The sequence below is a fragment of the Lethenteron reissneri genome, chromosome 55, assembly GCF_015708825.2.
Source record: "Lethenteron reissneri isolate LAM-NWPU_2019-01 chromosome 55, ASM1570882v1, whole genome shotgun sequence".
NCBI classification, from domain to species: Eukaryota; Metazoa; Chordata; class Hyperoartia; order Petromyzontiformes; family Petromyzontidae; genus Lethenteron; species Lethenteron reissneri.
The window spans coordinates 2,254,565-2,277,734 of NC_083833.1; the positions used below are offsets into that span (position 1 = coordinate 2,254,565).

The 23,170-nt window shown below is 55.5% G+C and overlaps 1 protein-coding gene across 1 annotated transcript in view; it reads right to left on the bottom strand.

Moving 5' to 3' along the window:
* The window catches only part of ATXN10 (ataxin 10), a 53,644-nt gene that overhangs the window by 18,655 nt on the left and 11,819 nt on the right, over positions 1-23,170 (bottom strand). Inside the window, exons 8-10 of the mRNA XM_061574495.1 lie at positions 22,771-22,879; positions 19,873-20,042; positions 7,227-7,290 (exon numbers count right to left, since the gene is read on the bottom strand). Coding sequence (XP_061430479.1) covers positions 7,227-7,290; positions 19,873-20,042; positions 22,771-22,879 — 343 coding nt within the window. The remainder of the gene's footprint in view (positions 1-7,226; positions 7,291-19,872; positions 20,043-22,770; positions 22,880-23,170) is intronic.

The following is a 23,170-nucleotide window of genomic DNA, read 5'->3' on the forward strand; positions in this document are numbered from 1 at the left end:
CGCTACCAGATAATGGTGATCACGCCAATAATTAATGTGCGCTTGTTACCTACAAATGGCTTATAATTGGTAAGCATGTGCTAAACAAGTGGTCAGTTGGTAACAGCAACCAAACATCCCGATATAGGATCACAGAACTTGGGCAATTGGTGGCGCCAGTTGTGGCTGCCTTCCCGCTTGTCGTATATTTACGTAGCAAAAACGTGCTAATCGGAGGTGTCTGTGGTTTCCCCGCGACTCTTAACTATTCTCTCTCCCGCACGGCGTGGACGAAAACTCTGCGTGCTACGAATTCTAAATCATTGTTATAATCCTGTTACGACCGATGCACGCTCGATGCTCACGTTACATTGAGGCTAATGGAGCGAAGAAACTCAGTGATTCTCGAATCTAAGCGGGAGAATGGTTACGTGAGCATGACAGGCGCCCGCGGTGGCTAGGAGATGTTAACTACCTCGCCTGGTAAAGAGGAGGCCGTGGGTTCGATCCCGACCCTGACGCCTGCTGTAGATTTGGAGTTTGCGTGTCTCTCACTATCATCATCACAGGAGCTAGGAGATGTTAACCACCTCGCGTGGTATAGAGGAGGTCGTAGGTTCAATTCCGACCCCGATGCCTGCTGTATATTTGGAGTTTGCGTGTCCGTTCTCCCCGTGGTCGCGTGGACCCCCCAGTCTACCCTCCAACATTTAGAATCAACGTCACGCGTTTTGAGTAATTGGCTGCAATAATATTCCAAACGACGATAAGCTACTTCCATAATAGCTACTTCCATTGCATTACCATTTGTGATAGCCTGGTCGCTTATTAAAAAGCTAAAAAGGCTCAAATGGGCCTTACCTGGTAAAATAAAAAAATAATAAATAAAAAGTTTTAAGTTTCGTTTAATTAGTGAACATGCTAACGGCTACCCATCAAAGAGTGCTCATGCTGCCCTCATCAATCTGCCCGCCTCGTTCTGAACGGGCCCTCGGTTAAGAGTCCCCCCTCCCCAGCCCACGTCCGCCGCGTGCGAGGGCCCGGGGGGTTAACGAGCGCGGCAATCTCAATCAGTGACGCGCAATTAAGAGACTTCTGTTGCGAGGGCCGTGGGAGCTGCCCGGCGCTAATTAACGAGGAAGCGCAAACCCCCCAGTTTTAGAAAAAACGCCCGTCGCCCGTTACCTCTCGGCGGGTTGCAAAGTTTTTGTTTTTCTGAGCTGTAAATTGCTTCCTCTAAATCGATTATTGCTTAAACAGAAGCCATGCTCATCAGCAGAACGTGGGCAATCAGAAAGTCTGCTAGGTGTTCAAAATCAAGTTCTACAAATATCGCCTCCCAAACAAGACACTGCGGATTCTCAAGACCTACCACCCCCCCATTCCCCTCTAACTTTTACTTCATATAATACAGGGTCATAATTTCAAATGCAACGGAATTGTTTAAAACGCAAACATCCAAAACTCTTCCATAGCAGGCGGCCCCCTCCAAAAATTAAGCTGGACTCAGAAAACTACAAAGCAAAGCACCTGCAAGCTGTAGCTTAGCACAGATACAGCAGCGGAGTGCGTGTGTGCGGCTTTCTTTTCTTCCTGCAGAAACATCTGTTAACCCACAAACCTTCAAATTTGTGGCCCCAAGAAGGAGAGTGGGGGGGGGGGGGCAAAGAGGGGGGTGGGTGGGTGGGTTGGGGGGGCAAGAAAATGTGAACTCTTTCGTTTTTGCACCTCGGGTTACAAAGCTTGTATCTGGAGTTCTTCAAGGGCACCCTAATCTATATACAAGACAACAGATTTTTCAATAACTCAAAAGAATTGGTACCCCCCCTTTTTTTTGGAAATGCCCGAGCGAAAAATGAACGAAGCCTCACCCCGCCACCCGGCGCGGGCGAAATCCGCTGGGAATTTAGCGACGCTCGTAAACTATTAACGGCGTACGCGATTGGACGCACGCATCGCAAATCACTAATTCAGGCCTTAATAATCCCCCGAGTTGTTACATTGCACGCGTATTAATCCTTCAAAATGTAATCAGCTGAAGGGAGAGGATTGCGCGTGTGCTTTAACCGGCGCTGGGAGTAACAGGCAACCGCGCGGCTTTAAGAATCCTAAATTGGGGGGGGGGGGGATGGGGGGGGCTGAGCAAACCGTGGCAAAAGTGCAACGCGAGGGGTAGGAATAGGTGCTTATCAGCAGTTTCCTGACAGCTGGACACGGCGATAATCCCGCAATGAGATGGAGAGGGGCACCTCCCACGGTGCCGCTCAAAGCCCCGCGTATCAGCTCGCCGTTGAATAATATTCCGCGAAAACCCAGCGCAAGGAACGTTGGCGGGGCGGGCGGGGCGGGCGGGCGGGCACGCGCTGACGCACACCCGGCGCGACTTTGAAACCCGGCAGCCCACACCAATGTGTCACTCTGCGGGCACCAACCAACGACTACTCCAGTTCCACGTTTTCATTCATTGCCCACCTCCCACCTTTGCCAAGGGACCCAACCCAAAACATCCACCCACCCACCCACACTCATGTACCCACACCACCCTCCAACAAATATTTTGAGGGGGGGGGGGGGGGAAAACCCACATTAAATGTCCTCCAATAGTTGGGTAATTCATTGTGGTATTATGATATGCCGGGTACATGAAGGTGTGCCCTCCCACAGGTTTTTAACGGCAATGGATTTACAGCTGTGCGAGCGCTGCCTGCCTGGACTGCCCCTGGTGGTGAGCGATCGAGCGAGGAGCTCGGCAACAAAAAATTTAAGGCCCTCCCCCCGGTTCAGAGAGCGCACGCCGTTGGCCGCTGTTGGCCATCGGACGGAACTACCCAAAGTCGAATCTAGGAACGCGGCGCTGGCCGGCAGATTGTGAGGCCGTTCCATCCCGCAACGTCAACCTTTTGGAGAAACACAAACCCTTGTCTGAGGACGAGCGACGCTGGGGTGAAGTGGAGGCTGTGGGGCTTAAGGGCTTGTATATTAATACCACTAAAGATTCTACAGATTCAATTAAGAAAGCTGTTGAACCACACCCAACGTAAATAATCTCTGCAGGTTGACAGCGATAAATGCTGTATATGAACAACACTGTCGAATCAAAAAGATTCAAAGCGACATAGATTCAACAGATCCACAACACCTTAGCTTCTTGAGATTAACACCGCTAGATTCTGCCATGTGCCATCGTGCTCATCAGCCATGGTCAATCCACTGCTGGATGAAGGACCCCCGCCCCCCCTCACCCTCCCCAAGCTACCACCATCTCTCACGATCCTGCATCTGCTCCACACACAAACTGATTTCATCAGCTCCATCTCCCCAGCGGATGTCCTCTCGCGGACTCGTTGCATTCCTTCGCTGCCGTTCAACTTTTATCTTTGACCATTGTCCGTCACCCTTGCGAGTGACGTGCCTTGCTCACATCCACCTAAGACATGTCCCTAAATCCGCGAGTTCATCCGTCAATTAAACTTCTAAGCGTGCATCTCCCCAAGCTTCTACACCTCCGATTAGCACTGTTGGCTACGTACGTTGCGCGAAAGAAGTTCAAACATGCGTACAAACGTGCACTTCTTGCCCAAAGTTGTTTTGTAAATGACCGCGTTTCTAAACTAGCAGGTAGGAGGCAATGCAAGGACCACAAGGGCACAAAAGTAATAATGTTCGCAAACTCAACCGTGATCGGTGACAATTCACCGCATGGTGGATGGGGTGCATCGATGATACGTTCCCACCGGGTGACGAGCCAACAACGCCGATAGCCTGGCCTAAAATCCCGGCCCCCAGCCAAAGATAAAAAGGGACGTTCCCACGTGGCGCTGTTGATGACCGCCCAAAGCGGGCCGGGCTTGCCGCGCCGCTCGCAACGATACAATGAAAGCAATTAAATTCAAATGGAGCGATACGCGCGGATAGGAACAATCGACGGGCAGCTTTATCGGCTCTCGCGGGGCAGCGCGAGTTTCCTTCCACAGGGGCCGGGCCGATTCCCGTCCCTCGGAGCCGGCGCGATCAAAGGCTTCAAACGAGCGGCCGCGGGAACTGACGTCGCGGGCAAACACGAGCCGAGAACCCCGGGAAGACTCGCCCAACCACCCCACAATCACCCACCCACCCGTTCCGCCCAACCGGGGGGAGCGCCTCCACGCATATATAAGTTTACCCAACGTGCTCAACAGCCAAAGCGGCTCGCTGAGCGCAGACGCGCGTGCGCGCGCACACACGCACGCACGCACGAGCGCGCGCGCGCTCCTTAAAATTCTGCCATCGACCACATTCAGTCACTCGCTCATTCATTCTCAGTCTTTCAAATGAATGCCCTCGCATGCAGAATGGTTTCATTAAGCCGCGTGCAACTTACAAGGAAGCCTTGTTTTGTTTTTCGGGGAATACGGATGGATCATTTGGGCCACTGCATCCACGACAACGGCCCATTCTTGCGAGGGCGCTCTGGGGGGGCGGTGGGGGGGGCGGGGGGAGACGGGGGGCTTAATGCTCGAGCACAGACCCGGGGCCCCCGTTGGCTCAACATCCCTCCGGTGGAGACGGCGGCGCGCTTTGGGAAAACCCCGACCGTTACGCGGCAACAACGCGTTGGGGGCGGCGCGCCGGTCGGGGGGGGGGGCGGTGCGAGCGCGTGACCGGCGAACGGAAAGAATGGACGGCGAGAAATAGGCGGTGGCAAAATCCACTCTCTCTCTCGATCTTAATTTCGTACGTCGCCCCTCCTCCCCCCCACCGTGAAAAATGTCGCTCGCAAAAAAATCTGCCGACGTTGCGTCGCAGGGTGGCGATGACGGCTGCTGCTGATGCTGCTGACGATGACGACGATGATGATGATAATCCCGGTGAATCTCATTAAACGGACCGAAAGGCAGGAATGCACCATCATCACGATCATCATCTCCCGATCTCACGCCAAACCAAAATTTGCCAGCTGGCGCCGGAAGCTTTGATAGACATAATGACGTCCCCCCCCCCCCCTTGTCATGAAGGGGAGCTTCACTAAATGTCAATACGACACTCGGAGGGGTCCTGCATTGAGATGTTTGGCCGGTTTCCGTTTCGCACGCGGGCGAAAAGCAGAATTGTCCGGATGAAACGCACGCGCAACGAGCGGACGACAATCTCCGCAATAGAGACGGCGTTGTCCCGCAGAGGTCCTGGGTGTCAAAACATTCACAATCACCAACCCTGCGGCCCAAAAGCACCGAAAGTTGAGGCGCGTGCGCGTCGAGGGACGGAGGCGGCGCTCGACGCGCACGCGGCCACGATGCGACGCGCACGCACGCGCGGTCGGTCGTCCATCGCTAAACGCGGTGGGAGTGGATGCGTTCCTGCCGAGGTGGGGGTTGCGACAACGACGTACGAGCAGACGGTAAGATGGCGGGACGAAGAGGTGAGATGAGGGTTACGTGTCATTCCGCACCCAGAATTCCCACACCGCTCAGCCGCCGCAGCTGAAGAAAGTAGTCGACCGCCGCTCAGAAGCCGTGTCATAACGGTGAGTGCGTTCCACCTCGCTACGTGTCATAACGGTGCGTCCCACGTTATAACGCTGAGCGCTACGTGTTATAACGGTGCGTCCCACGCTATAACGCTGGGCGTTCCACGTTGTAACGGTGCGTGCCTTCCGCCTTGTGCGAAAACTGTTCCCTAATAGAGTAGCCGCGTTATGGTGTGAACACCACGCGTTAAGCGAAGGCTAACTATATACCGACAAGCACGGACACACATGTGCAATGCACAGAGGAACAGAGACAAAGATCATCCGCGTAGCCTTCAACAAACTGTTGGGGTAATTGCTATTGACGAGTAGCACCAACGAAGGCACGCACGACGCGTGACGGGCTGGGTGGCCAGGACCACGGCCGGCCCGCCTTTGTCTCCCCAGCGCTGACGGTTAACACACCGCACAACTTGCGATACTCATAGCAGGGCTGAGCCGACCTTGGGAAGGCCCAGGAACGATTCAGGCTTTGGCCTCCGTTGTTGGCCGTGGGTGGGAATGGAACTGGGATCGTCGGGTTCGTCGTGCAGCGGACGCACACGCGCACGTACACGCAGTCGCACGCCAACACACACGTACAGAACACGCGCACACGCAGACACGCACGGGGAAACAATCATCGCACGCTTGCAGTCGTACGCACCAGCGCGCTCGCACGTGTACGCACACGCACGCACACGCACAACAGTACAGCACAGCACAAGTGGGTTCGTATTACACGTTGAAGGGACACTTTAAAGAAGGGGTGGGCGGGGAGGAGGGGTGGCGGATTGGGGGGCTTGGGGAGGGTGGTGCGCAGGGGTGGCAGGAAGGCGGGGGAGCGCCGTGGCATTCGGTGCATCTTTGCCGGAGGGGTAGGGGCCGTGCGTGTGTGCGCGCGTGTGCGCGTGTGTATGTGCATGAGCACAGATATGGGGAGCAGTAGGGCAGTGGTTAGCGCGCTGCGCTACGAACCCGGCTGCCTGAGTTCGATTCCCACTCACGGCCAATACCGGTAACGATTGTCTGAACCGGTACCTGAGCCTCCCCTAAGTCGACTGAGCCTCGAATGATTACCCGGTTAAATGTGTAAACATCGGCCGGGCATGGTGCTGCCCATCCACCCCCCTTTTGTGCCGTGCCGTGCCAGCCTTCATAGGCGCTCGCTAACAGCACTTGCCCCTGCAGTCTGTCGAGGCTACATGGGGGATCTGTGTATTTGTGTGCTTGCGGCAGGAATTCTGAACCGGGCAGGAGGTTAACGCGACTGCTTTGCTCCCTCTCAACAAAAAAAAAAATCGGCAAACCCTCCCGGTTTCCCCCGCCACCCTATTTTTTTTTTTTAAAGGAAAAAAAGAGAGCCAATCTTTTCCTCTCCGGGACGAACCGCTCCCTCCCGTCCAACAATGCATCAAGTGAAGAGCGCGCCGTATATCGGCGGCGGCGGGCTGATAGGTTGGGTTGGTTTTTTTGTTTCGTGAAAAGTTTTACTTGAAAAAGAGTTTCGCAGAATGCTCACCCCCCCCCCACGCCCACTCGCCCGCCGGCCCACCCCGCTCGCTCGCCCGCCCGCCCACCTCTGATTTGGCGCCACAGCCTAGGACGATGACGACAACGGCGGGACGCGGGACGGCGACGCGGGACGGCGACGCAGGAGGAGACGCTGCGGAGGTGGTGGCAGCAGAGGCCTGGACGGGCCGGACGGACGCCCGCGGACAAACGTGGCGAAGCGAGCGTCGTTGGCGAAAAACAAGGATACAGGGGTTGTTGTCGTCGATGTTGGTGCTCTCCAGGATGAGGGGGATGCCTTCCAGATCGCGCACCTGGACGCACGCGCACCACAGAGAGACACAGGCCAGACCGACATGACTCGCACTGCCGCGGTCATTGGACATCAGCTATCGACGTCCCGCCCCCGCGACACGCTATCCTCAATGACGAAAGCCACTGTGTGAGAGTAAAAAAATAAAAAGAAACACCGGTTTAAACGGAAGGTCATTCGTCGATCGATCGTGTCAAACACCGCCCTGCTGCTCGACTAATTTCCAACGCCCGGCAAGCAAGCGGACGGCCCCCCTTCGTTATAGACGCGGCGGCCGGAGGAGAGGGGGGCTCGCTCGCTTGCTCCCCCACCGTTCCGTGAATTTGCGGCGAGCGCGGCAGGAAAAAAAAACATGTGGTGAGATGCGAGTGATAACCCAGAAGGGAGGGGAGTCGGCGAGAGCTACCACGATGTCATCAACTTATTTACCGCGGGGAAACAGTGAGTCCCAAGTCGTTTGTTTTGTAAAAGGATGATCCTAATCTAATTCAAATTCATAGAACGCCTTCGCTTGAAGTGCTGGTTAGGACGATTGGCCAATATCTCTGCGTATTTAATGTCCCAAGAGCGCCAGTCAAGTGGCTGATATTCATTCGCAAAAAAAACCAACAACTTATAATCATTTACAGCCGCTTTGTCAATTACACTGTTGGATGAAGGCCTACCCATGCTGTGCCAGTCGTGGCGTGGAAGAGCAATCCAACGCTGCGCACAGAGGGGCCAGAAACCGACCGGCGGGCGCTGTCTCTCCCAGAGGTCCCCTTGCACACGCACGTCAGGAATCGCACTCTTAACCAATTCGCTTCATTTCACAGCAACCGCTGGCTCAGCAATGCCAGCGGTTTGTTTCCCTCCCCCCTCCGCAGGCTTCGCGAGCCCTTTTTCTCGACAACGCTACTGCGTGAAGGTGCAAACCCGAAACAAATATAAAAAAGCACAAGAAGCTGTCATCTTGGTTCTGTGTGTGCGTGTCCCCGAGGCTCCCCCACGGCAGCGTGAAGCTTGCTAGGCACCATCCAGCGGTGTCGCTACGTGAGGCTGCAGAAGCTAACGGCTCTGTCGGCTTCACCTGGTAAAATAAAATAAGGTTTTTTTGTGAGTTGTTTACCTTTCCTATACTATCGTGTTGTTGTACTGTTTGTTGTTGTCACGTTCTGAACCTGCCTGTGAAAAAGAGCTTAATGGCTCATCCTATTCCTGGGGGAGCATAGATAACTGATTATGATTACGGGAACGATGTTGTGACTCTGCCTCGGTTGCTGACGGGGAACGCAGGAAGCGCGTGGGCACCGTTGGGTCGACTGCACGCAACTGGCCAACGTACCTCGACATCGACGCAACTGACGATGCTAATCGCCCTGCAAAAAGAGGGGGATGATGAAGCAGAAAAATATATCACGGACTCGTGTTGGACGCATGGGGTGGGGGGGGGGGCTATTCAAACACAATTCTAAACATACATTTTAATAAAGATGAGACTGAACATACAAAATGCAAGCCCTCCCTGAAGTATGGCCTTGAACACTCAGTGAACCTTTCTTGGATTCTCTTCAATAAAGTTATGCAAGTTTTGTTGGTCTTGGGATGCACACTCCTCCAATGGATTGGCGAGTGGGTGAGAAGCGCTGCAGCGGTTAGCACGCCGTGCTGAGAACCCAGCGGCCACAGATAATCGTTGGCGAAAACGCAGAGGTCGCAAACGGGTTTTGATTCCTTACCCGCACCCGGCCGCACCAGGGTCGCAAATGGGTACCCGTACCCATACCCGGCCGGGTACGGGTAGCCGGGTATCGGGTAGGGTATGGGTATCGGGTACCAGATTGCGACCTCTGGCGAAACGTCACGAGACTTGAATGGTAAATGTTGTGAGTTGACTCTCCAACACAGCAGTGTGCTGAACTAAGAACAAATCGGCACGGTCTGTTTACGTGACAAAACCTTGCTATTGGCCGTGTCGGGTGGTGGCGGGTTTAACGACGCGTTTATATTTACGCAATCTAACCCAAAAACCTCCGAAGGATAATATTGGTCGGGAAAGCCTACTACTACGCGTTAAACAGACAGATTCCCGGTCGCCACTCCTCCACGGTTGGCTACGTACGGCGCGAAAGAAGATCAACGTGCACACACACAGACACTAAACCGGTTTAGGGCCTTCCCTTTACCAATCTGCACTGACCAGCTCGGTGAAGTATGTTGTTGAAACGACCCCATGGCTGAAACGTAATGGGCAGGGCCGTCATCCGACAGCTCATTCATAGGGAGCTGAAAAAATAATAAAACACGGTAATTTTATTAACACGGGAAAAAAGCCTCTTGAAAAGAGTCGAGTGAGTTGTTGAGGAGGCTTCCGCGTTCGGTCGTTTAGCCAATTCCAGTAACGGGTGCTTGGGCCTACGAAAGGAAACCGGATCACTATGGGAACTTCATATGCCAGTAAAAATATGATAATTGGTTTTTTACCCTTCTATCTGGCAACAAAACTGACACCTTTATACAAGGAGTCATGTTTGCATAGACCGCAATACCTGCAGTCATAATACAAACAAAAAAACATAACTCTGATAAGGACAGTGCCCATTATCAGAGTTATGTTCTTTTGTTTGTATTATGACTGCAGGTATTGCGGTCTATGCAAACATGACTCCTTGTAAAAAGGTGTCAGTTTTGTTGCCAGATAGAAGGGGAAAAAACCAATTATCACGAAACCGAAGTACTCGGGGAAAACCCAGACCCAGCATCAGAGGACGATAACTCTCAACGCTCCCCACTGCTGTGCTGCCATCTCCCGGCCACCTCGCAGCCTTAAAGAAACCTACTGCAGCATGCAAAGCCGGGCGGTGTCAGGGCACGCATCGCGGTATGGCCGGCACCGCGAGCGATTGATGGCGTGGAGAATTCTTCATCCAGCAGCGGATGGACGATGGCAGATGGCGGTGACCCCGTCATCGCAGCGGTTTTCAATTCGTGGGGCGAGCAGGCAACCCCCCCCACCACCGCCCGACACCCCGTGGAGCAGGGCGGGGGGTGCACAGTAGACGATCAGGGGATCGGGAGGCTGCAGCAGGGATACCGTGCGAGAGAAATGTCGAAGATGCGCAGGGGATGACGGCGCCTCGTTGTATGTCAGGTGAACTTCTTTCGCGCCATACAATGCCAACCGCGCCAATCGGAGGAGCGACATAGCGGTGGCGTTCATTGAAGATGCCCCGATGTCGTCTGCAGGAATGGTTTTGCCCAGAGGCCCAAATTTGCAAAGTAAAATAAAATACTGTTTGGTTCTTTCGGTAAAGTCACGTAGGTAGAAATATAAAATAAAAATAACAAATCACGACGTTTCGATCGCAACACAAGCAGTCATCCTCAGGCAGAAAAAAAATATCCAGCATGAGAACTATTGAACCAGCGAGAGAGCTGTTACAACAAGTAGGTTATTTATGAAGCGATGGGCAAGTAAGTGGGGTCTGAGCTGGAAAGGAATTCCATCCCCGGACGCAAGCACGTCAGTTGTGTTCATGGGAAATTATCACTATGTTGATGGGAGAGATTAGGCAGGGAGATTAGGGGGATTAGCAAGTTAATGTCATGTCTATGTGTAACACAAACTGCGGCGCTGCCAACTGCGCTGTGAGGCAAGCGCGTCCACGAAAGAGAACCGACTTTCACTTCGATCCTCCATGTTAGCGTTGATAATGTGTTGAACTTATTTGGCACCGTACAGAGCCAACTGTGCTAATCGGACGTGTGTGAGGGCAACAAACAAGCGAGGTCAACACCTGGGCCCGTGTCACGTTGGCGGTGCAGGCTCAAGTGCGAGGGCACGAAAGGAACCATCCGCGATCTCTCCTTGTGCGCGTGTTTGCGTTTGAGCATGTGTCGCCCATGGTCACAGAATACAACAACTCAGAGCCTCAAGACCTCATTGCCACGGTCTCGTTGAGTTACGGCTCTGCTGTACCCCACTTAAAATATTGCGAGCACTAAATACAAGCTTTAGCCATGTAAATATGCCACGAATGGTAGGCAAGCAGTCAGCACGAGCAGATTAATCTGTTGAAATGTACAGGAGGTCGGCTTGTGCCGTTTGTTGTCCCACATCCATCGTGTTCGAGTGGTGCGAGAGGTTTAAACAAACGGACGCGGGTCGGTAACAGGTGGCAAACATGGTTCCCGCGCAACCACGCGCGGCTAACTCGCGCAATTGCTCCCCGTGGAGACCGGCGAGCATTGGGACAATCCGCCACTTCACACCCTGCGCCGTGATTCAGGAGGACCGAGCGGAACCGTCAGAGGTGTGGAATCCTTCATTCGTGATCAAAAGGCAGTCCGATTGGCCGATTGAGGCTGCTGCTGCTGCTGATGATGATACATCAAATATACGATGTTATTTTTTTAATATATAGGCGCTGCACGTAAAAATCAAACACGCGCGCATCTTTCCGCAGCACGTACACCAACGTCACACGTGCGTGCGTGTAACGATGGTGGCGATGGTGAACAGGTTCCCCCCTCCCCACCCCGCCGCGTGAAACAAGGCGCGGAGGCCTTCTTCCGTCGGTGAACTGATCGCGGCCAACGTTGACGACGAACCCCGGAGACCCACGGCGGGACGGGCCACTCGTGGGCCCGGCCGCCTGCCGACGTTCCCAGCGAGCGGACGGACGGCGCTCGGGGCGGGCGGGCGGTTGGAGCGACCGCACCGGCGGATGCCAGCGATCGCGGCATCCGGAAAGCCGCCCGCCTCGGAGCCCGCGAGCACAAAGCGGCGAGCGGGCGAGCGGGGATTACACGCTCGGGCGACTCCCAATAGAGAGCGCCGGAGGTGGCCGGGCGGCTCACGGCGCTAATGCCGTGTCACAGAGCACTGAGTCGGCAGGGTGGTGCTGGGTTTGCGTCCAGGTTTCACCCAGCCGTGATTAAAGCGGGTTCTCAAGTGCAGCGAGCCGGCGGTCTCAGCCCGGTCACCCGATGACGGCACGCGCGCACAAAGAGTAATCGTGTTAAGTTCGGGTTTTTGACCTAATCGCGCTCGTTCCAGCGGAGCATGAATAACACTTTGGCTTGACTGTCGTGCGACGAACGCTCCCCGCAGCAGCGCAGGCGAGCAGGTGACACCGCCTGGCGTGGATGAGAGACGAGTGATGGAGACTCAGGAGGTAGTTCTTTGACGTCATCTTCCAAACGCCATTCTCCAATCGTGGGGCAATGTTACGCGTATTGCTCCCGACGAGAATTTGAAAACGGAAATTACTTAATCTCGTTCCAAAACGAGACGCCAAAAAGGCACGGCTGGAACACTACCGACAGATAAAATAAATGCAAAGAAAATAAAAGCGCTAAAAAAATACACGGGACGCGCCCTCTGAGCTCGCCCGCGACAAACCGTAATCGCCCGGGAAAGCGCACAGCAGGTCACGCGTGAAAGGCCAATGCGACAACTCTCAAAATCCCCGTCACACAACGCCAACGCGTGGGCCAAGCCACCGCCTTTCGCAAGCAAAAAAAAGAAAACAAACCCGAGTCGTGAAACCTGCCCACACAGAAACCGTACGCGAGCGGCGAGCGACACACGGGTGAGCGGTGAGTGGAGGGTGAAAAAACACGAAGCCCCGGGGGCAGCGCTGACAACTGTGACGGCGTTTACAACGTCCCGAGCCGTCAAGACGAATGAATGAACGGACGGACGAACGGACGGGCGCGACCCTTCACGTGTCGCGCGGTGACAGCGAGGCGAGGTGAAACGTTATCTGCGCCCGACGACGGAGGGAGAGAGAGATGCCCCGACGTCACCCTGCGGTGTTCCGCAAAAACAGAGCGAGCCATTGTGCGCAGGTGCGGCGGACAGCGGCCGGCCCGATGTCGCGCACCTGAAAATTACCACTGCAATCCAACCGGTGACAAAAACGAGCCGTCCCCCCCTACGCGACGTCGACCGCAAAAGCCGACGAAAGCAAACGGTCGCCCCCCAAATCGATTCGTCCGCCCGCGTTGCACGTTCGCCCGTGGATCGCGTAGGTTTGACGAAGCGCTGTTTAACGAATCGTGTGATGTTACCCTTAAGGGTTAGTGGGAGTTTAAAAAAAATTTTGATGGTGAGACCGGAGGCATGAAACAAGAACGAGTGACGAATGAGGGGCCATATAAAAACGGTGACAAAAACTATCTCGACAAACCGTCGAATCGCCTCGACGGTAGAATCGTTAAGACGTCTGTCGGCAACGCAACTCACTCGGCACTAGACCCGCTCTCCGGCCCTCTCTGTGTGCCGTGGAAGAAGAATTAACGTCGCTCCCTTTATATTCGTATAAATGTTTAAGGCGGTGCTCTTGACGGAAAGTGTTGAACATTTTTTGAATCGGCTGCACATGGGTATCCCTGCCAGAAACACGACGTTTCAATGGCCTCTCACCTGGTTACATCAAGACGAACCTGTCTGCGAAGTTACGAGCGTTTTCTTGCACAAAGGTATTTCTCAAACTTTCACTCAAGCCGATGCAAACCACCCAAATGCTTCACTATTCCCCGATGACAAAACGCATTCACTTCTCTCTCTAAATATGAGTAATATAAAATGATTCATATTACCGGAACATAAAAACACTATTTTATGCAGCTATAAGGGGTTTTTTTAGGTGGTGGGGAGGGGGTGGAGCATTTAGATCTCCGGGTTAGGGAAGTTACCAACTTAGTTTTTAATTAAGTAAAAGTAAAAAAAATGTAAAATAAACCTGCGTTTGCATCACAGCCCCTGCGGACCACCTGGAGGAGGAGCGTCGCAGACCGCCGGTGGTCGGTCGGTCAGGGACCACACTTTTGAGAACCACCGCTCTGCACGGACGGTGATGGACGCTGGCACCCACGTCGCCCTCCACGCCAATGTTATCAATTCGTTTTCAATGGCCCCCTTCGGGTGGAGGGGCAGGGCTCGACTACAGCGATCGGACTCACGACCGCGCACACCAGCGGCACCAGCGGCACCACCGGCGGTCTTCCAACCCCCGTAACGGGACCTCCCTTATCCCCCCGCAGGTCGACTCGGCCTGGACAGAGCTGCCCCCCCATATGTACGTACACGCATACACAAGTATGCGCGTACGTACGTGCGCGTGTCTTCACCTGCGGCTCCCGTTGCACAACGCAAGCGACGGCCCTCGTCCTGCTGCCGCCACCAGCAATCGCACCGAGTGGCTATCGGCCCCCTTAATTAGATTAAACATTATTTGGTCTAGCAACGGGATATTTTTTTTTTCACCCTAATGCAGCCAATCCTTCACGTGAGTAACCGAACTGAGCTTAAACTTTAATGGAAGAGGACGGGTCCAAGGTAAAGCCGCTTGTAAAATACCTGCTGTTGGAGTCCGCTGCTAGCTGGGGCCCCGATGCATTTCTAACCGCGGGAGTGAGGAGCGGGCGAAGGCAGCGGATGGAGAACTAGCAGCTGCCAAAGTGACAGCCGTGCTGAAGTAAAAACAGTGTTCGGTTACAGCGCGTCAAAAATCAAGAGCGTGGATAATTTTATGAACGTTTGGGAAGGCGAGTTTCTTTTTTTCGGGGATCACTTGAAGGGCTCCTAAACGGTGGAGGCGGGAGGGTGGGATCATAGTAGGAGGCCCCCCCCCTTTTTCCGAGGTACCCGTTAGTCAGCCCGCCAACCTACCGACCCGGCCAGACCCATAGGCTGCCAGTCGACTCACCGGGCCGGTCCGCCAAGCACACCAGCCATAGCAACCCACTGACCCACCACACTCCAGTCCACTGGCCCACCGAATCCCATTAACACGCCAATCCCATTGGCCGTGCAGCGCACCAGTACATCAGCCCACCAGAGAAGCAGCTAGAAGGTCCTACTAGCCCACTCACCCACCAGGACATTAACGCACCGGCCCCAATGGTCAAACGGCACAATGGCACAAAAATATGCCAGTCCACAAGCCCACCAAATCTAGGAAGCTCGTGCACCCGTTCACTGACTAATTAGCTCAACAGCTCATTAGGACACCAGTGAGCCAGCCTCCCAATGACCCATCAACTAGGACCTCAGTCCTAAAGCCCACCAGCCTACTGACAACACCAGCACACAAAACACATCAGTCCACTCGCACACTCGTCCACGAATCCACTCGCTCGATTCACCGGCCGCCCGACCTACCCGACGGCCTACACGCGCCCAGCAGACAAGCAGCCCACCGCCACACCTGCCTGCGTACACGCGCACCCACGTACACAAACACGCACACGCGCGCACACATGCCATCATCTACTCCAATTGACACGGCGCCCACTCGGCACCCGTCAAACGCGCCACTGTGGCCAATTTCGCCGGAATCCTGGTTTTTTCTGATTCTATTTTTTGTGTGCATGTGTAAGTACTGTATAAGAGACAAAGATCCCCCTTATAGCCTTTAACAAACTGTTGTGACAAGTGCTGTTAGCGAGCATCCTATGAAGGCCAGCACGGCACACCAGGGGGTAGGTGTCCAGCACCACGCCCGGCCGGCTTTGTCTCCCCAGTGCCGATGTTTACACAGCGCACCAGATACTCATTTGAGGCTGAGTCGACCTAGGGAAGGCCCAGGACCGGTTCAGATAATCGTCACCGGTGTTGGCCGTCAGCGGGAATCGAACTCGAGCCGTCGGGTTTGTAGAGCAGCGCGCTAACCGCCACGCCACCGCCCCCCACATGTGATATAAACAAAGACAAAGATACCCTCGCATAACCCTAACAGACTGTTGGGGCAAGTGCTGTTTGCGAGCACCCGTGATATACACACACACACAACGTACACGTGCGCACACGTGCTCGACACGAGGAGTGCGAATTGCTCGCTGCCAACGGCTCGACAGCCGACTCCACAAACTGCCGACTCCAAAGATCTCACGGAGCAGCCGGTGCTAGTTAGTCGTTGCCAATCGGTGATTACGCGTGAAAGCATCCGCGCGCGCAATCGGAAACCAAAACTGGGACCGGACGACTGATGGAGCACCAACTGAATTTCACAAGCTACCGTACGCGCGCACGAAAAGAATCGTTCATTCCGATATCGTGTTTCTTGTTGTTGTTGTTGGTGCTGCCTCAAAATCCGTTTACATTTTTTTGTTTGTTCGTTTGTTTCGCGAAAAACCTGTCCGAACAAAAAACCTGGCGCGTGGAGTTTGCCCGCGGAGCGGAAGCACGGCCGGGGCACCGCACCAGCGAACTTTCACGACGAAAGCAAACTCGGCTGAACGCATTCGCTCGCAGGGAACCTGCTACGTCGGCCAGAGGTCAACGTTTTAAGTGTTGCGTTCGGCTCTGGCTAAGTTTTCTTCCCACGATAACGCCGCGTTCACTCACTGCACATATTTAGGGAGGGGGGGAGGGGTGAGGGGGCGAGGGGAGGGGGGCGGAGAAGGGGAGGGAGGGGGGCACAAGCTCGATCAAACGTGTCACGCGTGTCACACGCGTGTCACATCAAGGCGCGCGCCGGGATTAATAGCGCATTAATCCCTGCCCAAGCGCGCAAACCCCGGGCTTCGCCCAGGTGCGCTTCAGCCTGCGCGAATAAATAAATAACGAACTAACTAAATAAATAAGGCGCATATTTCCACGCCGGCTCGCCGCGAAACCTGCGAGGGTGGCTGCCGCGTTCCGTTCCGTTTCTTCTAATCCGGGGGAATTTGGCGGCGGCGTCGTCCTCCAGCGCCCTGAGGGCTCCTTGGCCTTGCGGTGAGGGGTGGGGGAATGGGGGGGGGTGATGGGGGGGTGAGGGGGGTAATGGGGGGGGCGCACACTCCTCGCGGTCGCGAGATTAGCGCGGCTAAGACTCCCCTCGAATCCCATAATGGACTCAGCCGCAGGGAGGGTGGAGCGAGAGGACCAGGGATTGCCCTCTAGGGGTCACCGAGACCAAACCGTCGAGAAGGCCCCGAGGCGGGAGGGGGGGCGCGTTGGCAGCGCCAGCTTCTTCTTGGTAGGACGGTGGCGCTGCGCCCGGGGGACGAGTTACCGGTTTGCGGAGCAGCTACGAAAGGATACGAATCGATGCCTCGATGTACGTATGTGTGTTGAACGTCTTTCGCACCGTACGTAGCCAACGGTTCTGAACGGGGGTGCGATGTCTGGGTTCTGGGTTCTGGGTTCTTCGGCCGTTCTGCGGTGTTGGTTGTCGGCTGGTGGATGACCTTTGGTGTCGCCGTTGAGTGATCTTGATGGGCAGCAGTGTGACGATGGGATCCTTAGCCAACCCCCCCCCCCAACCTAGGCCCCCCATACCCCCCAACGCTTCACCTCCCTGCGGACATCGGGGTAGGGTCTAGAGAGTAAGCAGAAAGCATTGTTATAAATGCGTTATTTTCAATGGTTTACAAATGAAGTGGAAAGTGTTTGTCCATTAGTTACATCCATCCCGATTGTATCGCGAGCGGAGACGATTGTTAGCTCTGTTGCTACTGGCGACCGAAACCAGCCAAGCTGACCGAAGCGTCGTCCAAAACGTTGAGGCTTAACGCTGGAGAAGTTGTTTTTACTTTTTTTTTGCAAAAATTCAAAACGCCTTTTGCCCTGAAGCTACCCATCCAATTCCCTCCCGCTAAGCGAACGCTCCTGAAGACAAAACGCACGTTGGAAAGCATCACACTATCCATTCGCACGCAGGAAAATTTCCAACACTTTACTGTTGTACGCTAATCTATGCACTTTTTGTTAAATCCTATACCTTTCCTTACATCCATCATCGTCATCAGCAGCAGCCGTGATTTATCCACTGCTTGATAGGGACTTTGCCATCTCTCTCGGTCTCGCGATACAACAATCCATCCAGCTTCCTTCCACCGCACCTCCAATTAGCACGGTTGGAAACGTACGGTGCGAAATAATTTAAATAATTTCAACATACGTCCTGCTTCTGCGCATGAGATGCTTTCGTCGGCGCTCCCATCTGTGCAGAGCGCGTTTCCCCTCCTTTGGCTGCGATCCCTTCCAGAGCGGCGTGGTCTTGCCCAAGCCCGCTCGCTTTAGTTGAGACTCACTATACCATCGGCTGCAGGACAATATCGTTCAGAGTGGAGACACACAGCCTCCGACGCTGGCGGAGGCTGTGTGTGCCCATTGTTGCTCTTTGTGGACCGTGACGTCGGCACACACACACACAAAGACAAAGATCCCCTGAATAGCCTTCAACAGACTGTTGGGGCAAGTGCTGTTAGCGAGCACCTATGGAGGGCGGCATGGCACTCGAGGGGGTGGGTAGCCAGCTCCACGCCCGGCCAGCTTTGTCTCCCTCATGGCAATGTTTACACATCGCGCCAGATACTTATTTGAGGCTGAGACGACCTAGGAGAAGTCCAGGTACCGGTTCAAATAATCGTCACCGGTGTTGGCCGTGAGCGGGAATCGCACTCGGCGCGCCGGGTTCGTGACGTCGGCACACAAATGCACAAGCGTGGCCTCATCCGCAAAGCTCCGCCAACGAGCGGCAAAAAATCGCTACCGCTCGGCCACGTCACCGCCCCCGTCCCCTCCCTCCCTCCAACTCCCCCCCCCCGACCCACAGTCCCTCGCCGCTTCTATAACTTCCCCCACCCGCGGTTTGCCTCGCGTCACCCGTGGGAAGAATCTCCATCGACGGCGGTGGCGGCCGTTGCAGCGCGGAGGGACGGGCGCAGCGCTGGATGGCCGAGCGGCTCGTTAATCTCACTCGGCCCCTCGTCGTCGTCGCCGTCACGGCGAGCGGCCGACCGCCTGCGCTGACCCCTTGCGCGAACCCTGACCCCCCCCCCCCATCCGCCCGATCCCCCGCAAACCGTGACCCGCAGCCGATGAAACCGGACGGGTGAGACGCTCGCGCGGAACAACGCCCGCTCGCCGTGTGCCCAACGAGAGGGCGCGGGGAGGGGGGGGGGGGAGCGGACGCAAACGGCGTCCGTTTGGTCGTCGCTACCGTAGATGCTCTGCTGCCAATTGGTAAACGATTAACATCGGTCACCACGGGATTCTGGCCGTTGGCCAGAAAGGTTAGCGAGCTGTTAGGTAGGAGAGCGGTTGAGTGGGGAGAGCAGTCCCTAGGGGGTACACGGCAAATCGGGGGGACCGACCGCCCCCGGCCCCGCGTTTCGGGAGGCCCCACGCGTTGACGTCACGGTTCATTCGTTCGTTTCCCAGTCCGCTTGTTCTGGCGAGGGTCGCTGCGGCAGCGTGTTCACTAGCGCGGTCCAGACCTCCCTTTCCCCGGCGACAAACTCTAGCTCTTTCTGGAGAATTCCCAGATGTTCCCAGGCCAGCCGAGCGACATATTCCCGCCTGCGTGTCCTGAGCCAGCCCCGGGGTCTTCGCCCAGATGTAATACTTCCGATTTAGTTTGAATGCATCAGTGGGCGGGGAGGGGGGACTACACAGTGTCACTCGCCCCGGGCCCGCACCCCCACCCCGCTGTGGACAGACCCTGTGGGTAGGCGAGTGGTCAGGGAGGTGACGGACACGATTGAGCAGTCGGCCAGCGAAACATTCCACGCAGGACGGTGCACCAGGCAGCCTAGGCGAGCGTAAAGTCTGGCCGGCGTGACGGTCGCGATTTTGCCACGGCCGCCGGTCGCCGCGCGCGGTCACCTGGTCCTGGTTGCTGCGGTGAGCGAAACACAGGTTGCCGACGAGCCGCACGAGGTCACGCTTGACGCCGTGCGCGGGGTGCGCCGCTGGAGAGAGGCCGCCGTAGCCCTGGGCCAGGCTGAAGGCGTTGCGCCCCTCGCGGCCCACGCGGTGGCACTCCCCGAGCAGGTCTGCTCGCGGACACACGACAACACGCGACGCGACGATGTCAGGTATTGTTCCACCCCAACTGGAAATCTGTAAAAAAAATAGCGGATTTCTCCAGGATAAACAAAGATCCCGATTCTGAAAGCTTCACGGAGTCTCAAGACTCGTTTGTAAGGAGGAACCCGCTGCGTTGAGACATCTGCACGATTCCTTTAATTCCGCACTTCAGAGTGAACCTTCCCCGTGAGACAGTAGGGCCACAGAAGCGGATGGAGAGTTGCTTCTGGGATTCCTCAGAAAGGTTAATTTTGTTGTGGTCGTGAGCTTGGTCCTCCCTCCCATAACGCACACAGGCTCGCTTTAGACCACCGGCTCAAAACTGTGGCCGTGTCATTTAGCAGCAGCAGGACGAGACGACTGCACACCGGCTTCGCCCTCGTTATGAATCATCAGCACAGTGTAGCCATCGTCGCCTCCTGCTGCCTTGTACCTCGCAGGGGCCTTACGCTGTGGGGTGACAGTTCGCCTCGTGGTGAGACACCGACAGCACAAACCACGATAAAATGGGGTAAAAAAACAGAAAAATATTTTTCTAAAACAGCGTCTCCGAGAAGGGACTGCACTACAAACGGCGCTCTCGGCATTGGGCCGAACCGCACGGGCACAAGCGCTTCGCGTTGTTTTGTCCCGCATGGGACACGCGCGTGCTCGCAGACGCAAACACTTATCGAGTGTCACGGCCTCGTCTTTCCTCAGCTATCGAACGCTGCGGGGCGCCCGGTTTTAACCACGCAGGGGGACGAGCGACGAGACTGAGAGAGGGGGGGGGGGGGGGAATTGTTCCCCTGCCACCACCACCCCCCTCCCCGCCCCCCCAGTGCTCGCCGAGGCCGGCGCAGTCGCTTACAACCCAACGGAATTCCCGTCCGCGGCTCCCCTCTGTGACCTGCCGCCCCCTCGAACGGAGGGTCATCAATCACCGCGGAGGGGGCCGCTGTCAGGGCGGCACAGTTTGGCCGACGTCGGGGTGCGCGACACCGGGCAGGGGGAGGTGGCTTGGTGCCAGCGCGGCCGGCGCAGGCATCGGTGTCCTCCCCGCCGATGGCGGACGCTCACTTGAAACGAGACGTTCGCAAGCGCTGCGAGGAGGAGCACGTAGGTGTGACGCGCACGCACGCACGCGGTGTGCGTCAGCAGGTTCGGTGGTGCGGTGGTTCGAGCGCCCCGGCTCACACAAGTTATGAGAACCTGCTCAAGAATCAATTTGGCCTTTTATAACGTGTGCACAAGTACAGCCCTTTAAGTCAGTCCACTGCTGGACGAGGGCCTCCCCACGCCGTGCGGGTCGTGGGGCATGTTTGACCATACTTCTCCGTGCTCATCAGTGCGGGTTGGTGAATAAAGTACAATGGGTTTTGTTGCACTACGCTCAGCCTACAACACCTGTTGTAGGCTGAACTTAGCTTTGAATATCTAACAATATTTGGTGCATTCCGGGTGAGTTGGTCATAGGAATGTGGAATTTCCACTGCTGGTTCAGAGCTGCGAGCTCGAGATGGGCAGCGCCACCCCTTCTTAATTTGTGCGGGAAGCCACCGCCACTTAACTTTCATAACTTTACCCATGTTACTAAGTTCTCGTTCTAAATTAAAGTTGTTTTTACCAGACTCCTTAAAAAAAATTTCCTGGACGCATTTTAAAGAAAGTTTTGTGAATGCCAGTGTTGTGGATGGACCAAGAGGGAAGGCCGTGGCTTCGGGAAGGCCTTCGTGCAGCAGTGGATCGAGCATGGCTGATGATGATTTTAAAACAAGGGGCTCTGATGAGTCTACTGTGATGATGGGGACATAAGTTCTAAACACTACAAGCACAAGTTAGCACGAACGCACGCACGCACACACACACACACAAACGGGTGGCACTGTAGCCGAACGCACAACTCAAAACGCAATTGAGATTAATACAGCATCTAAACACGTCGCTTCTTCAACGGAGCCCTGCTTTGATGCGGTGAAGAAACGTGAGAGCCCTGAAGACTCGAGTAGCTATCGCAGGATAGGGGCACCCACACCAATCAGATAAGTCGGTGCACGGAGGAGACAAAATAATCTTTTCTTCCCAAACTTACACCGACCAGCATGGTGAAGTATGGTGAGACGACCCCCATGAGCTGCAGGCCTAAACCATGCCCCCCCCCCCCCTAGCCCGACCCGCCAGAATCCCACGAAGATCTGGACGATGGCCAATGAACCGGTGATGAAAAAGTGGACGACCACTGTGGAGTGTGGTGCTGCGGTAGCGAGATGTTAACTCCCTTGCCTGGTATGAAGGAGGTCTTGGGTTCGATCCCGACCTTGACGCCACCTGTGTGTTGGCGTGTCTCTCTCTCCCCGTGGTCACGTGGATTTTTCTCCGTTTTTCCCTCCACATTTTGAATCGGCGTGCGTTTGGAGTATTTTGGCCGCTATGAATTTCCACGTAATGGTGAACCACTTTGCCCAGCTATCATTTGTGATCACCAGGTCGCGTCTGAAAAAAGAGCTACATAGCTCGTGGGGTACAAACTCCAAATATACAGGCGTCAACATCGGGACCGAACCCACGGCCTCCTGTGTACCAGGTGAGGTAGTTAACATCTCGCCACGACGAGGGGGGGGGGGGGTGTGCCACCGTCAGAAACCCACGGGGAGAAGGAACCGTCGAGTCCCGCCCGGAGATGCGGCGCCCCGACCCGGCGCTCGGCAAACTCACCGACGGCGGCGGCGAGCAAGGTGGGGTGGTCGCGCAGGCACGAGTCTCCGCGCGGTTCGGAGGTCGCCTCGCACAGCACGGACAGCGTCCTCGCCACGAGCAGGGCCTCCTGCCGGAGAGAAGACGACGGCGATGACGACAGCGTCGCGCGCGGAAACGGTCGCACGCGCTCGGACTCACCACCCCGCCCACGCGCGCCGCCCACACAAACGACTTTAGCTGCCATGATTGTTGATCCGGATGCCCATCAGGTACGGCGACCCTGTGACGGGCATCATCGTCATCTGTTCCGTCGACAAGGGTGGCGAGGTTTTCCTTCTAAGCAGACCCTTCCCCTTGTGCAGCAATAACTTCCGGTCATCGTTGTTATCGGGTTACTCCCATCTGTCTGTACGTACGC